Below are 12,224 nucleotides of genomic sequence, written 5' to 3'. Positions count from 1 at the left end.
CTGTTGAGTGGGTGGCTCTTTAAACCTTTGCATACGGTTGAGGGTGGATCTACCTGTAGTTTTACCTTGTCTTCCTATTTTGAAAAATTAAACAGTTTCATAATGAAGAAATTAAAACTTTTTGTTTTTTGTGAAATAAGCAACTGAAGTAGCATTTTTTAATATAGGCATTGAGAGACTCTGAGCAGTGCAGAGAAGGAAACTTGCTCTGGCAAATGGGAATACTTAAGACATCAATTTCTGCAAAATTGACTGAAACAGAAAACTTGTCTTCTTATGCCTCTGAAAAACCTTTCCACTGTGACTCTGAAGTAGAAGCTGTTTCTGTCTCCAGCATTAATTTCATGGTTGCTTTTAGCTTTTTCAAGCCACAGCATGAAATTGACAAGACGGATCAATTTCACTGTTTCTATTCCTTACCTTGTGGAAGTCCAAACACCAAGAGAATTGGGTCAGTTTTCTTTGCTGTTGCTTGGGAATGGTCTGAGCAGCAGCAAAGGGAGGCAAGGGGGCTGTTGGAGCCAGGAGGAAGATCTCATAACGGAGGCTGGGTAAGGTTAGAGTAGCAGAGCCCTCTCTCGCCTTCCAGAAGGCTAGGCAGAGGGAAAACTCATCCTTCCAACTGCTGGGAGCATGAAAGTTTCAAATCGAACAGCAACAGACACATAAGGTGGACCCCCAAGCAATGTCCAGAAAGCACCCTTATAGGAATCCCAGCATCATCTCTTTCTAGTAGCAAGAGTGGGAGGCTGGACTTTATCAGCCAATTGTCTGTGGACTTAAAAGTAAGCAGTTAGTTATAAAAACAGCCATACTAGGTCAGACCAATGGGCCATCTAGCCAAGTATCCTGTCTTCTGACAGTGCCCAGTGCCAGTGCTTCAGAGGGAATGAGTGGAACAGGGCAATTTCTTCACACCAGTTGTGATTTTATAGACCCCTATCATATCCCTCCTTCGTCATCACTTTTCTAACCTGAACAGTCCCAGTCTAAGTTCTTCTTGTATGGAAGCTATTCCATAACCCTAATAATTTTTATTGCTTTGTACCTGTATCCACTGTTCATGGAGGCTCTGGGCTTATTTGGTTTTATGACTTCGCACATGGGTAGCAAGTTTGATCCTGGATTTGCAAATACGGTTGCATGTTTTGCGAGTGTAGCGGTTGTTGAGGGGAGAGTTTGAGGCATTGGCCTTATGACATGCTCTCTTCTCCTGCAGAGATCTCTCATGCCACTCCTCAAAAGCAGACACACAGCCTCATGGCACTGACCTCTCCATCTAGGTCTGTCTAGTGCAACAAGTTCCCACATTTCAGTGTCTAGCATGCTTTGAGATTGGCCTTCATTGTGTCTTTATATCTAAGGATAGGTCAACCCTTAGAGTGGGTTCCTGTGCTCTGTTGGCTGTAGAGAACTGCTTTTGATATACAGGAAACCTCCATGCAGACCAGGTGCTTGACCCAGCAAGTTGGATGAGCATGCTTTCGATGCCAGAGATTTGACACCTCTCAAGGACTTAAATGTCAGGGCTCCTTTCGTACCCCTTGATGTTGCAGATGGATTTTAGGCAGCAATGGTGAACGCTCTCCACTTGTTTGATGTGGCATCAGTACAATGTCCATGTGTCACAGCCATGGAGTAGTGGGGTGCGTACAACAGCACGGTAGATTCTCTTGGTTCTGATGCAGACTCCATGCTTCCTCTGGAGGAGCCTGTGGGTGAGCCTGCCAAATGCCAATCTCCTCATCCAACACGGCATTGCTGGAAAGTGTGCTACCCAGGTAACAGAATTTCCTGACCAAGTTGAGGGGGTCTATTGTTAGTTGTGACCATGGGATCATTGTGCTCATGCTGTTGATGGTCTGGTGTTGGCGGGTAAAGGCTGATTGTAAAACCAAAGCATTTTGAGGCATAGGTAAAGCAGTTCACGGTAAGCTGAATGCCCTTGGGTGTGTTTGCAATGAGGGCACAGTTGTCAGCAAACAGGAGCTGTTTGTTTGTTTACCTTGATGTGGGCCCTGAGTCGCTGTAGATTTAATAGACCCCCCCATCCATTCAGAACTGGATGTGTTCTTCTCCCTCCATCAAAGTCCTGGAACGCGAACAAGAGCACGGCTGAAAAGACAATGGCAGAGAGAATGGGAGCCATTATGCACCCTTGTTTGGTGCCATTGGTGATGGGGAAGGCGTCTGAGTCACCACACCATCACGCTGGCCATCACGCCACTGTGAAATGGGCAGATGTCAGCAATCACCTTCTCTGGGCAGCCACATTTAAGAAGGCCCTTGCAATTCACTGTGTTGAAGGCCTTGGTTAGGTCACAAACACTATGTACAGGTTCTTGTTCTGTTCACGAGCCTTCTCTTGTGTTGGTCAGGCTGAAAAAGTCACATTCCTGGTGCTACAGCCAGCACCAAAGCCACGCAGTGACTGAATCCAGTAGGTGAGAGACAAGCCTGTGGAGGACAACCCGAATGAGGATCAGACAGCAGTGAGATTCTGCGATAGTTGTCACAGCTGGATGTGCTTCCCTTCCTCTTGTAGAGATGGACTATGAAAGCATCCTTGTACTCCTGTGGCACCATACCCTGTTCCTATAGAACCTTGAAAAGGCTGGTGGGTTTCCTGATAGGTGGGCAGCTCCACATTTGTACACTTCAGGTGGACACTGTCAGGGTGTGGTGACTTGCCTGAGGACAGTTGCCTTTAACTTCATATAAAGAAAGGTACATGGGCAGCTCCTCCAGGCCAGGACACTGCTGGACTGAGTCAGTGGCATTGTCAGACATAGTTCAGGAGATGATCAATGTACTTTTCCCAGCGAGAGAGAATATTCTTTGTATGTGAGCAACCGGTTACCATCAGCTGTAAGGACAGTGACTGTACCACTGGATTTTGTGCCCTTCTTAGCGCCCAAGGTCTTCATGTCATGCTTGTCAGCAACTTTCTGCAGTTCTTGAGCCTTCCGCTCCCATCAGTGGTTCTTCATCAGGTTTGCAGTGTTTGGCCTGATGCTACCAGGCCTTCCTTGCTGATTTCTTATCCAAAATGTAGGACTTGTGTGTGATGTGCATAGTCTCCACTAGCCAGTCTATTTCACAGTCAGTCATTGAACCAGTCTTGGTGTTTCTGCCTTACAAAGCCAAATACCTTGGATGTGACATATCTGAGCTTCTGCCTGGTTGCCTCAATGTCTGTGGAGTTCTCTGATACCTCAGCTAATGCAGTCTCTGGTGTCTGTTCCCCAGCAAACAAGCAAAGTTGGTCTTTCATGGCAGCTCATTGATCTCTGGTGGTTTATGGTGTCTTTAGGGGACTCTGAGAAGTGTAGCGACATGCTTTTCACAAGCCGATGCTCTGACCAGCATTCGGCTCTTTTCAGAGCATAGGTGATGTGCACATCTTTAATGTCTTTAAACTGTACAATTACATAATCCATCATGTGCCTGTTTTGATCTGGGATGCATCCATGTTGTCTTGGCCTGTTGGAAGACTGTGTTGGTAATGGTGAGATTGAACTTGGCACACTTGGAGAGAAATAGTTGGCTGCTGGAGTTTGACCTTCCAATGCCATGATGGCCTAGCACCCTATTCCCCATGTCAGAACTGGCTGCCACAGGAGCATTAAAGTCTCCAAAAAGGCCTGCTCTGTCACCTCAGGAGGATGAGCTCCATATCTGCCCTACGCTGTGGAGAACGACTGTCACCGTAAGGCCGCCTGCGTGCAGTCTTGTGACTAAGGACTGCCAGCAGCATCCTCTGCCTGTCCCCCATCACCACAGCATTTTGGTAAGTTGATTACATTGAGTTAAATGAGTTTGGCTGAACAACCAGCACTATGAATGGGGGTTTAAGTGAGAGAGGCTTGCACAGTGTCTTTCCCACGCTCTCACCCAAGCCGCTGTAAATGCCACAAGCATGGCAGCTGACGTGGGTGCAGGATTTGTATTCAGAGTTGTCTTTCTCCTAGGTGAGCTGCTGAGCTGAGCTGAAAAGCCTCGTCTACCATAATCCTAGTGATTGTGTGGTATAAGTAGTCATTGGCCAGATTGCCCTTATATGCCATCACAAGATATGTGCTTCATTGACCTGAGTATTATAATCGCTGACTCATACTTTTCATCTGTAGATTTTAGTAAGTCTCAGCTCCATTTTACAGATGGGGAAACTGAGATACAGAAGTGAAGTGACTTGCCCCAGGTCACAGCCAGTGGCAGAGCCAGGAATAGAATCTAGGTCTTCTGACTCCCAATCCCACTCTACCTCCATGCATATTCCTCATGGGCCTTGTCTGCAGATCTATAATCTCAAAGGTCAGTGCCACTGAAACTTGCCCATTAAAAAGAAATATAGGATTCAGATATCTGGAGATCAATGCTAGTGTTTCCATGGCGTGGGTTAATATGATGGGCAACAGCACGTTGCCTTTATAGTACCATTCTTCTCTGGTTCTTAACTGTTGTACAATTAGCCGTGGTATATGACAAGAAGAATCCTGCTGTTACAGGAGATGGTGCTGTTCCTTTGACTTGACTTTTCTAGGAAAAAAAAATACAACAAACACATCTTCCCTGGGTGGGACTCAAAACAAAGAAATGTCCTTTATATCCTATCCTAATCACTTGTTTACTGGTACCAACTATCATGTGATCCTGCCATGGTATTCTAACTAAATCAAGGCTTTGTGTTCTGATCTCTGATCCCTCTAGGGAGAAATACTAAATACTTGAAGTTGTTGCAAGTCAGCCAAGTCAAATACAAGTAGGGCATCTTGGAATAATAGATTTTGCTCTCTTGCAAATGAGTTTCATCTGGGCTCTTTTTGCAGTCTTCCCATGGCACTACTCAGGTGATACACAGTGCCTCTCAGGCAGTTGTAGAAATGTCAGATATTTGTCCTTATATTTTTAAAACATGAAATCCAAATGAATGCCTGGAAAAATGGGATGACACTGATATAAAATTAAGCTCTTTTCTTGGCTGCAGCCCCCCTCTCATTTGCTAGGGAATATGGAATGAGAACAAAATGAAGATCCAGAAACTGCTGATTTTTAATCTGTTTGCCTGCTGACTTAATCTGTGGCTTTGGGCAAAGCAAAGTTACTTAACCTGACTTCTACATATCTGCCAAAGTGAGATAAGCTATCTCACTTCCGCATAGTTATGAGGCTTAGTCACTATAAAGCTTTCAAGATGGTGAGTATTATACAGTTGGGTTAGGAACTTTCTCCTTTGCACCTTCCCTTAATCTGAATAGCTGTGAACTCCATACCTGCCTTTGGCTGAAGGGGGAGCTTTTATCTCTCTGATGATTCCATTGGTGGGTTCTGACTCGTCTTACTTTCCCCATGACCCCTGCCATGGAGTTGGAGCTTAATTTGTTACAAAGCTGCTCTTTACCCTCAAAAAGCACTTAAAGTTTTTGTGTGGGGGTGGAGTGGCACTCCAAACAGCAGCATTGCACTGCAGGACCTGAGGTTTGGTTTCCTTTCTAGGATTCTCAGACTGCGTATGTGTGTGGACATGGTACAACTATCTTACATAACGTTTTAAATGTGGATTTGTAAGGGCATAATTATAGCCCAGAATGAAAAACATTTCAAAATGTTTATGCTAGAAGAGGGCTTAAAAGGCATTGAAGAGAAACCAGTTAAACATGTATGTCCATTCACTGCTGGAGGAGGCAGAGACGCTGAACATCTTTTCCATAATTTTAATTAGTAGATAGGATCTTTTTACATTCCTTCTATGTAGTGCTATATTGCATCCCTTCATTCAAATTTACTGGTTTACTAATCTCGCATGTCAAATCATTTGTGCTCTCATATCCCCCTCCATAGAATCATAGAATCATAGAATATCAGGGTTGGAAGGGACCTCAGGAGGTCATCTAGTCCAACCCCCTGCTCAAAGCAGGACCAATCCCCTGCAGACTACTTGGCTCTGGGAAGAAGGATAAAGGAGTTTGAGGCGCAAGTGGTCTTCTCGTCCATCCTCCCCGTGGAAGGAAAAGGCCTGGGTAGAGTTGCACTGTAGGTAAGGGCGCAGTATGACTGCTCAGAGCTCAAGTATGAAACTGCAGAAAAACCTGAGTGTCTCTGGATTAAGTTTAGAAGTGTGAGCAACAAGGGTGATGTCATGGTGGGAGTCTGCTATACACCACCGGCCCAGGGGGATGAGGTGGACGAGGCTTTCTTCCAACAACTCACAGAAGTTACTAAATAGGATTGCTTTAGGATCCATATGAAACTCTTCTGACTAACTCAGGTGCCCTGCTTAGACTTCAAATTGTGGCTTGCATAGGTTGAAAATGGAACAGAGATATTTCAAGATCAGACCATGCTGCCGACTTCTCTCCAAATTTTGACTCCTGATTTTAGAAATTCTAAGAAAATCTCTATTAGGCACTCCTTGTTAAAAACATTATTAAACTTCTTGGGATCCTTTTGGAATGTGTTTGACATGTAAGTGTAATTTTGATTTATTTAATACAGGAATGCAACTTGGAAAATTCTGCCTACCATATTCCTTTAAAATCTCTTTAGTCATCTTCTTGCTGTACTGATCCTTTTGCCTCCAGTGTTTGGCTTCCTGTTTCCATCATGCTACTTGCCTAGGCCTGGATCCGTCTCCGTGTTCTCATCCACCATCAGGCTCCCCCTTCTCTTACTTTCAGTCTAATTCTCCAGTCCCCACGATCCCTGCAATGTCTTGTCTTGTTGTAGAGGGTGAAGTTCACTGCCCAAGGGCATGTGCCTTAAACCATGTAAAGAATCATGGGAATTTGAGATTCTAGGTGATAATGTTTTCTAACCTTTGCAAGCAGACATCGGTTTAATCCTGCTAAATCCACACCTGTAATTAGAAGCTGCTTTCCACTCGTGCCATGGTGTCATTGTGGGTTGGAATTGGGGTTACTTTTGTTCCTGCCTAATTTACCATGGCTTGAACTGCTCAGAGGGCCAGCTACTCCCAGCATTGCTACCACAAAGCACTCAACAAGCTTGAGATATATTTTAAACTAAAGACTTTAAAAACACATTTTTAAAAAAATGACCTTTTGGTGTTTAAGCTACCGGGCCCCCTTTTCAACTTTGTCCACAGCCAGGATCATTAGAAACTTTTAAAATTACTTCATTGAGACTCGCACATTCACCTGACTCCAGAAGCTGGAGCTGTAAGAAAACCACTGTCAGGGGAGTGGTGATACAGCCAGCCGTGCTGGCAGGCTCCATCTACGTCTATTACTAATGTAGAACCAGCCTGGAGCAAAAAAAAAGCCGCTGAGGCCGCAGCCGGGGGCAGGGAGGGGGCCTAGGGCAAGGCCTGGCCGGGGATGCCCGGGTTCTGTGCCCACCTCTGGGCGTGGGAAGCAATCAGAAGGTAAAGGGTCTGCTCAGGCTCGGCCCACGTTACGTTGCTAGGGGGACGGTGTGAGAGCTTGCGAGGGTAGAGACGGACAGCTCATGAAGCCAATCAGAAGTCTGAGGCTCGAGCGGCCACACGAACAGGGACAGAGCCATCAGGGAGGGCGGGGCTTGTTTCCTGGAGCGGAGACTGCTGTTTCCTTTAACCAATGAGACGTGGCAGATGGGTGCGTGCTGCCCAATGGGGTGGCTGTAGGCGGGGCGCGGCGAAGCCGGGATCCGGGCGCTGGCGGGGCTCGGGCTGGTTCGTGGCGATGGGGCTGCGGGCGGCTGCGCTGCGCGGGACCCTCCTGCTGCTGCTGCTGCTGCTGCTGCCCGCACCCGGCCGGCTGGAGGGGGCCCGCGCCGGGCTCCTGCGGAGGCGGCGGGCGGCTGAGCCGGGCTGCCGGGAGCTCCGCGGGTTCGAGCCCGTCCTGGGCAACAACACCTACCAGGTGAGGGGCCGGGACCCCGGACCGACAGAGCCCCCCCCCCCCCCCCCCGGACCCGCCAACGCCGGGGGCCGACAGACCGACAGAGCCCCCCCCCCCCCCCGGACCCGCCAACGCCGGGGGCCGACAGACCGACAGAGCCCCCCCGGACCCTCCAACGCCGGGGGGCCGACAGACCGACAGAGCCCCCCCCGGACCCGCCAACGCCGGGGGCCGACAGACCGACAGAGCCCCCCCCGGACCCTCCAACGCCGGGGGGCCGACAGACCGACAGTGCCCCCCCCCCGGCCGCCCCGCCAACGCCGGGGGGCCGACAGACCGACAGAGCCCCCCCCGGACCCTCCAACGCCGGGGGGCCGACAGACCGACAGAGCCCCCCCCCGGACCCTCCAACGCCGGGGGGCCGACAGACCGACAGAGCCCCCCCCGGACCCGCCAACGCCGGGGGGCCGACAGACCGACAGAGCCCCCCCCGGGACCCGCCAACGCCGGGGGGCCGACAGACCGACAGAGCCCCCCCCGGGACCCTCCAACGCCGGGGGGCCGACAGACCGACAGAGCCCCCCCCGGCCGCCCCGCCAACGCCGGGGGGCCGACAGACCGACAGTGCCCCCCCCCCGGCCGCCCCGCCAACGCCGGGGGCAGACAGAGCCCCCCCCCCAGCCGCTGATGATCTTACCCTGCCCAGAATAGGGGGCGCTGCTCTGTGGCAGCCATGCCTGCCTGGTCTTGGGGACTCCCAAGCTGCCTTGGTCTTTGCCTCTTAGCAGAGCCCCAAGGACAGCGATTCACCTTCCTCCTCTTGCAGCGAGGGAGCCCTTGTCTTGGGCGGCGGGAGTGCTGAAGCTGGCCCTCCCACCTTGTTTTCCAGCACTAATTGCCCCTAGTGCCTTCAAGAAATCTCTGCATACAGTCGGGATGGGGGGGGAGTCGCTTGTGGGCTGGTCTTTGCCTGCACAGCCAGGAGCTGAGGGGTTAAGTTTGTGTCGAGCAGGTTCCTGCCACCTGAGTGTGTAATATGGCAAATGTCAATGTGACCTTTGGTAAGTCACTTCCTAGGTTGGTGCCTCTGTTTCCCCTCTATTGAATGGGGATAATGGAACGCATTTTGCCTGGAGTTAGAGAGGTATCTTTAATGTCTGAGCACTTGGTTTACCTGCATGTGTCAGAGCAGGACAGAATCGGGCTAGTCTGTGCACTATAGCAGGCCCATAGATAGAAGACAGAGAACCCTTCAATGTTGTGTTAAACACCTTGATGTGTCTTCACCTGAACAGCATTGTAACTTCTCCCTGACTTTCAAAGTGAGATTGCAAACAGGTCACTCTTCTGATGCTGAGTGAGCGGCAGAGGGGCCCGTGCTGCCGCTCCCGTGAGATTAAGGGTCTGAGGCACTGAGTCTTGTCGCACCTTGGTGCATCCTTGGAACTCTGCAGCAGCAGGTGGTGGGTTTTTAGAGACATCTATCATTCCCCTTTCCCCTGAGTCATCTGAGAGCCACAGTTCACTGACTTGGTACAGTGCAATTTCTCCAAAGATTGCACCTGTACACGTACTGCAGGAACCTGTGCTCCACTGACCATGAGCACAGGGGCATAGAATCAAAACTGTAACAGGCCCTTAACTATAGCCGGGCAATTCAGTGCTGCTGTTGCATTAATAATCTGCTGTAGAAAATCCTATTATTTGGTTCTTTCTGTATCCCTCCTGTCTCTCCTTATTCCCTTCACGGCTTTAGCAGATGTTTGTTTCACTTTTGGTGTTTTTCTTTGTGGTTTAATTCTGTACCTGAGATGTATTGCCTTTTTGGGGATCCCCTGAGAGGCAGAACTGTGTCTGGCAGGCTTATCTCTCCTCCCTCCCCTCACACCATACCTGCCTCAAATAGGTGAGCTTCCTGGCTGCTTGGAAGGGCAAAGGTTTCCTCTACTCATCCCACAGAGCTTCTGGGCTCCTGCAAGCCGGGGAGGGAGTGTCCCTACTATTCCCCTTCTTTCCCCAGCCTCTTCTTTGAGCCCTTCTCCCCTAAGAGCAGCTCCAGTGTCTGCCTCTGCTTTTAGCTTTCTAAATTAGCAGGTGCTGGAAGAAAGAGACCTAGATTCTAAAGCCAGAAGTGATGATCCTGGTCAGTTTTGCCTACCGACCGCAGCATTCTCAGCGTTCTTGTTAATTTCATGCTGCTGTTTGGCAAAGCTATGAGCAGAAGTAGAGGCACTGTCTGCCGACTCGGGAAGACAGGCACTGCATCGTTTTACATGGAATTCACATTTGGAAGGTTTTCTTCACAACCATAAGGACCAAAGCCTTAGATTCTGTAAAAAGAAAAGGAGTACTAGTGGCACCTTAGAGACTAACCAATTTATTTGAGCATAAGCTTTCGTGAGCTACAGCTCACTTCATCGGATGCATCACGAAAGCTTATGCTCAAATAAATTGGTTAGTCTCTAAGGTGCCACTAGTACTCCTTTTCTTTTTGTGAATACAGACTAACACGGCTGCTACTCTGAAACCTTAGATTCTGTAGCAACTAGTGGCGAAGTCCTATCACTCACCAGGCTTGTGAACTGACTTGCCTTGGGTTTTAAGCCCATTTCTATCGGCCTCTTCTGTACCTGATGTAGGATCAAAAGTTGGGATTCATTTCCTTACTCTTCCTGACATGTTGGGGGTATTTAATCCCAATGTAATGTTACATCATTTGTGGGTGCTGTATCCTGCCTTTGTGGTGGATGTGCCCTATGGTATAATGGTATTCTACAGTGTATCTGCTGTCATCTTATTCTGTCTGGAGCTGGTGGTGAGACTTAAAAATCTTCTTGGGCTTCCAGAGTTGGCAAAGCCCTTTACTAACACTGAGTTTAGCATCCCAACCTCCCTGTAACACAGGCAGTTTTGTCCCATTTTACAGTTGAGAAACTGAGGCTTAGAGAGGGCAAGTGTCTTGCCCAAAGCCAGTATGTGACAGAGCTGGGAACAGAGCTAATTCCTGTTTCTTTGTCTGCATCCTCTCCCCCTTCGGCGCATAGCTTCTGTGGGCATGTAAAAAGCACTTCGTGTCTAAAAGAAACAGGCTGTGTCAGAAATCAGCATTGTTAAATAACATGGTGTCTCAGCCCAGAGAAGAATATGAGCATTTGTTTGCTTGGGCTGGCAGTGTTTTGTCCTAGCCATCTGCGATAGAATGGATCGTGCCTGTTGGAGACTAGAGAGCGAGCCATAGCTCTTACACTTTTATTATGGGCCTCTGGACTCCTGAAGAGGGAGTGAAATCTGGGATCTTCTTAGGGTATGTCTACACTACGAAATTAGGTCTAATTTATAGAAGTCGGTTTTTTAGAAATCGGTTTTATATATTCGAGTGTGTGTGTCCCCACAGAAAATGCTCTAAGGGCATTAAGTGCATTAACTCGGCGGAGTGCTTCCACAGTACCGAGGCTAGAGTCGACTTCCGGAGCGTTGCACTGTGGGTGGCTATCCCACAGTTCCCGCAGTCTCCGCTGCCCATTGGAATTCTGGGTTGAGATCCCAATGTCTGATGGGGCTAAAACATTGTCGCGGGTGGTTCTGGGTACATATCGTCAGGCCCCCCTTCCCTCCCTCCCTCCGTGAAAGCAAGGGCAGACAATCGTTTCGCGCCTTTTTTCCTGAGTTACCCGTGCAGACGCCATACCACGGCAAGCATGGAGCCCGCTCAGGTAACCGTCACCGTATGTCTCCTGGGTGCTGGCAGACGCGGTACTGCATTGCTACACAGTAGCAGCAACCCATTGCCTTGTGGCAGCAGACGGTGCAATACAACTGGTAGCCGTCATCGTTGTGTCCGAGGTGCTCCTGGCCACGTCGGCCTGGAGCAGCTGGACAGACATTGGCGCAGGGACTAAATTTGGAGTCACTTGACCAGGTCATTCTCTTTAGTCCTGCAGTCAGTCCTATTGAACCGTCTTATGGTGAGCAGGCAGGTGATACGGATTGCTAGCAGTCCTCTTGTACCATCTTCTGCCGAGCAGCCATGGGATGTGGATGGCATGCAGTCCTTCTGCACTGTCTGCTGCCGGCAAAGACGTAAAAGATAGATGGAGTGTATCAAAACAAGAAATAGACCAGATTTGTTTTGTACTCATTTGCAACCCCGCCCCCCGTCTAGGGGACTCATTCCTCTAGGTCACATTGCAATCACTCACAGAGAAGGTGCAGCGAGGTAAATCTAGCCATGTATCAATCAGAGGCCAGACCAACCTGCTTGTTCCAAAAGAACAATAACTTAGGTGCACCATTTCTTATTGGAACCCTCCATGAAGTCCTGCCTGAAATACTCCTTGATGTAAAGCCACCCCCTTTGTTGATTTTAACTCCCTGTAAGCCAAC

The 12,224-nt window shown here is 49.1% G+C and overlaps 1 protein-coding gene across 1 annotated transcript in view; it reads left to right on the top strand.

Annotated features, from left to right (window-relative positions):
- The first annotated feature begins 7,682 nt into the window (after positions 1-7,682).
- Positions 7,683-12,224, top strand: part of SORT1 (sortilin 1) — a 35,373-nt gene continuing 30,831 nt past the window's right edge. Inside the window, exon 1 of the mRNA XM_077839324.1 lies at positions 7,683-7,862. Coding sequence (XP_077695450.1) covers positions 7,683-7,862 — 180 coding nt within the window. The remainder of the gene's footprint in view (positions 7,863-12,224) is intronic.

The sequence above is a fragment of the Eretmochelys imbricata genome, chromosome 21 (assembly GCF_965152235.1).
Source record: "Eretmochelys imbricata isolate rEreImb1 chromosome 21, rEreImb1.hap1, whole genome shotgun sequence".
Classification (NCBI taxonomy): domain Eukaryota; kingdom Metazoa; phylum Chordata; order Testudines; family Cheloniidae; genus Eretmochelys; species Eretmochelys imbricata.
This window is presented reverse-complemented; position numbering and strand designations above follow the sequence as displayed.